At 38.2% G+C, this 4,844-nt stretch overlaps 1 protein-coding gene across 1 annotated transcript in view; it reads right to left on the bottom strand.

Moving 5' to 3' along the window:
- Srp72 (signal recognition particle 72) overlaps positions 1 to 4,844 on the bottom strand; it is a 22,416-nt gene that overhangs the window by 10,115 nt on the left and 7,457 nt on the right. The window contains exons 6-7 of the mRNA XM_004627582.1: positions 3,501 to 3,625; positions 3,350 to 3,407 (exon numbers count right to left, since the gene is read on the bottom strand). Of these exons, the coding sequence (XP_004627639.1) occupies positions 3,350 to 3,407; positions 3,501 to 3,625 (183 nt within the window). The remainder of the gene's footprint in view (positions 1 to 3,349; positions 3,408 to 3,500; positions 3,626 to 4,844) is intronic.

Genomic DNA, 4,844 nt, shown 5'->3' with positions numbered 1-4,844 from the left:
CTAAACAAAGCTCTACTTTTCTAAGTGCCCAGCACCAACACCAACTTGGAACTGGGCATGGTAGCATACATACAAGAGTTTCATATACAGGGTTGGTTTGCTGAGACAGTGATTCACTATGTAGACCAGACTGGCTGCAAATTAGTAAGTCTTTTGCCTCAGCCTCCCAAAATGCTGGGATTATAGGCAGGCAGCCTTATGGCAGGCTAGTCCCAGCTATTCTCGAGGAACAGCAGGAAAATGGCTTGAGCCTAGAAGTTTGAGGCCAGCCTAGAATTTCACATAGTGAAATTCCCATCTCAAAACAAAAATTTTAAATTAACAAATGTGAAAATATTTTAAAGTGCAGCAAAAAACTGCCTTTCATATAATTCAATCCTTAAGAAACTATATTTTCAAGTTGGAATTGGTGGCACATGCCAGTATTCCTAGCTACCTGGGAGGCAGAAGCAAAATTACTTGAATCCAGGAATTTGAGGTCAGCATAAGCAACACAGTAAGACATTGAAAAAAGGAAACGAAAATTTTAGGTTGGTTCTATTATGTTACTGCTTTATTCTTTAGTACTTAATATACAGCAACACCAGACTAAACTTTGCCATGACAATTATTCAAAAACTTGATCTTCAAGGCTTCTGAGACCTTGTTATTACTTTTTCTGTCTTTTTGAGATACAGTCTTGCTATGCAGCTCAGGCTGGCCTTGAGCTCACTTTGTAGCCCAGGCTGGTCTCAAATTTGCAATGATCCTCTTGACTTAGTCTCTGAGTGCTGGGATTACAAGAATGAGCCACCACACCCTGTCACCTTGTTTTTACTCTGTTGTTTTTACCTATGTAATAACTATACATTTTGTTATGTTTTACAAATCTAACACTTCTTCATATGTACATGTTTATTATTTAACATGTAAAACCATATTCTTTTTTTTTTTTTTTTTGTACCAGAGATCAAACTCAGGACCTTGAGCTTGCCAGGCCATATTCTTTCTTCAAGGGTCAGTTTAAATTCCCTAAAAAGTGGGGTTTTTTTTTTCACCAAATATGAGTTACAAAGTAAGTTGGGTGTGGCGGCACATATCCGCACATATCCGTAATCTCATCACTCCAGGAGGCTGAGGCAGTAGGATCACAAGGTTAGCCTTGTTTAGGCAACTTAGTGGCTTCTCTTTTTCTTTTCTTTTTTTTTTTTTTTTTTGGTATGGCCTGCTCAGCCAGCCCTAGGGGCAGGGCTAGCACAGTATTTGGTGTTGGGGATTGAATAGTGGTCCCTGAGCTTACCTGAGCTTACCTAAGCTTGCCTAAGCAGGCGCTTTAGACTGCTGAGCTATCTCACCAGCCCAATTTATTGGTTTCTTGAAGTCCTATTTTAAAATAGATGGGATACAGCAAGGACCTAGGCTCAATCCCCAGATTGGGGCAAGGTGTTGGGGATATAGGGTGATGAGTTCCAAAGTATATGGACAAGAAATACAAATGTGTGTATTTTTTAACGTCATTTTTAACATCATACATTAACATGTGGATTTTTTAGAATTAGATTTTAAACTATACAGCTGGGTATAATGGTGCACACCTTCCTCTCAGCACTTAGGAAATTGAGGGAGGAGGACTGCTATGAGTTTGAAGCCTGCCTGGGCGCCATAGCAGGTTCAAGGCTAGCCTGAAGAGTAAGACCTTATCTCAAAAAAAAAAAAAAAAAAAAAAAAAACCCTACTATATCTAGTAGTATTTTAATTTTTTTATTTTTTGAATGTTTATTTGGTACAGGGTTTTGCTTTTCATTTGAGTAAAAAGTCAGAGGTAGGGCTGAGAGTATATGGCTCAGTAATAGTGCTTGCCTACCATGTTAAAGGCCCTGAGTTCAATCCCTAGTTCCAAAGGGGGAAGAGACAGAAATAAGTATTCATGAAGTTGATGTATAAATTACACTTAGAAGATATTTTTTGTTTTACATACACTCTTTACCACAACCATATACATTACATAAAAGGGATTTGTTCTAAATCAAAACTCATGGGCTGGGGAGATAGCTCAGTGGAATAAGTGCTTCCCTGGCAAACACAAGCGCCTGAGTTCAATCCCCGGTTCCGCAAAAAAAAAAACCTCATAAACATAGGCAGGTTCATATTTGTGCCCAAATTCAAATGTCAGCACCACTATTTAGAAACCTAATACCAATGACTATATACTTTACAGCCACTAGCTCATGTGTGAGAACCAGCAGCACTTCACAGAAGATAGAAATTACTAGGAAGACACTCTGGAGTCTGACACTATACTGTAAATCTTACTTTTACTTTTAACTAGTTATGATCTTATATATAAATTATTCAACTTCTTTCAGACTGAGATTATATCCCTATAAACTACAGATAACTACCACCTAAAAAGATTATGGTAAAGATATAAGATGACACCTGAAAAATCACATAGTGTATCAAAAGAAATCAAATATCAGGTATTTTTTTGTGTGTGTGTGAGCAGAATATATTTATTAAGGGAAAGAAAGCTCCTGTTCGAGAGAGGTACAGCAGGGGCGCCTAGTGGGTAGTCCCCAGGATCTTATTTTCTATTGACTTAAGATTTCAATCTGAACTTGTAATCTTTTTCCATTGACACAATGTTTCAAATAGTGGATAATCTGATTAGCATAGTAGTTCAAGTTAGGATGACCCATACAACCACCTGTAATATTTTAGAGTGGAACAGTGAGAGGACACAGCACCCCCACACAAAAATACTCAAAAGAATTGAAAATTTGTACAAACTCAGCAGATGAATAAATCATGCAAAATGCATAATTTAAAAGTACAAACAAGTTATAACTTTAACAAGTGGACATTCTCCATATTACTGTAAACTGGGCCAAGAAGAATATTTTGAAGCCCAGGTTCTATAACTAATTTTTTTTTTCTTTTTTTCTGTATTTTAGGGAAGGGTCTACAGGGTGTTCAGGGTCTCGCTACGAGATCAGACTCGTAGTGATCCGCCTGTTTACAGCCTCCCAAGTGCTAGATTACAGGCACGTGCCATGACGCCCAGCCTCAACTGCCCTCTTAGCAGGCCCCAGGGGTGGGGCTGGCACGGCAGGCACGGGGATCGAACCCCTGGCCCCTGTGCCTGCTTGTAGGCACTTCAATCTGCTATTTGGCTGGCCCCTAAAATGTTTTATAATTTGAGTATGTACTGCAGAATCTTCAACATCATGAAAGTTAAATAATATTCTCAATTGTGATTTTGTTAGATTTGAACTTTTCTCTGCATGGAAAAAAGAACACTTATCTTAAAATAAATCTGGAATAATCTGTTCTTCATATAAAGTGTATGGAAAGCAATGAATATTCTTACCTTATTAATGGTAATGATGTTATTTGCAATTACAGCTAGTAATCCCACATCTGTAGGCCTGTGATCAAAAATCGGTAGTTAAAATTGAACACATCTTTAAAAAGTTTTATCGCCTCTAAAAAAAGGTACTTCACTTCTACAGCTCACTTACTTGAGTTTTATTATTTGATTGTAAAGCTGCAAAGCCTCCTCTGTACAACCCTGAAGCTGCAGGATGTAGGCCATCTGACCATGAATGATGGCCAGTTCTGCCTGTGGGTCTTCCTCCATCCCATCCTAAGCAAAAGAGGAAATATTTTTTTCTAATACATTTTCCAAACTGATCTAGTACTTTATAGCAAGTAAAATATATGAAAGATACATAATCTTCGATAAGGCATATAATTTCAGGAATTTCTCCTGATGACTCAGTTGTTTAAAATTTAAAACTGTCATAAAAGAGAGTTAAATTTAAGGGCAAATAACAAAAAAAATCTTGAAAGAAGATGACAAAAAACCTTGGGAATATCATGTATTATTCATTATTATTTCTAAAGCCCAAGAATGAAAAAAGTAATGTTAGTCAGGTGTGGTGGTAAACATCTGCAATCCCAACACTTGGGAGGCTGAGGCAGGAGGATCATTATGAATTTGAAGCCAGCCAGGGTTACAAAATTCTCAAGGCCAGCCTGTTGCACAGCAAAACCTTGTCAAAAAAAAACTAATGTAAGAAAGACACATGCAGGTTCAGTTTTTTTATGATCCCTCTAAATTCTGGAAGTACAATTTTCTTGTAAGAACACATTTTTAAAGTGCTTTTCAATTCTACCATAAACTCTTTAATTAATACTCTAAAAAGAACTTCAAAAGCTGGAATGAGTTCTATCATTGATTTTGTAACTAATCCCAAACAGCTAGCTCTCTTAACTAATGTGCCACATGAATTCACTCTCCAGCCCTACAGGTGTGGTGAATGCTCAAAGCTTAGAGGCTTCTCCACCCAGCACCCTGCCTCTAACCTGATGAATGCTGACCAGGAGTCAGATGTTTGTGCACAAACATGTTATGCCCATTATGTGATACACAAATGGAACCACTTACACATTACAGTAAAAGATGAAACATAAGCATGAAAACAGGCTTGTTTCAATGTCAACCATGCTCTGAGAGGTTTGCTAGAGAACAGAAAATTACTGTCTAACTACACAGGAGCCAAAAACTGATGACTGGTAGGGGCTAACACCTAACAAAATTCTGCAGTGAAACTATTTCTTGTCTTATTGTTCTTAAAAGAAAAAGCAGACATTAAGAATGCTGGATTAGGGCCAGCCAGATAACAGTAGACTGAAGGGCCTGCTTAGGCAGAGCACAATGGCCAGGTTTGATCCTCAGCATTCGGTGCCAGTGCGCTGAGATGGGCATGGTGGTGCGTACCTGTAATCCCAGCAGTTGGGAGGCTGAAAACAGGAGAATCACTACAAGTCCGATCTACATAGTGAGACCCTGTACTAAATAT

The sequence above is a fragment of the Octodon degus genome, unplaced genomic scaffold (assembly GCF_000260255.1).
Source record: "Octodon degus isolate 3935 unplaced genomic scaffold, OctDeg1.0 scaffold00019, whole genome shotgun sequence".
Classification (NCBI taxonomy): Eukaryota; Metazoa; Chordata; class Mammalia; order Rodentia; family Octodontidae; genus Octodon; species Octodon degus.
Note: the sequence above shows the minus strand (reverse complement) of the source record. Positions and strands in the feature narration are given on the sequence as shown.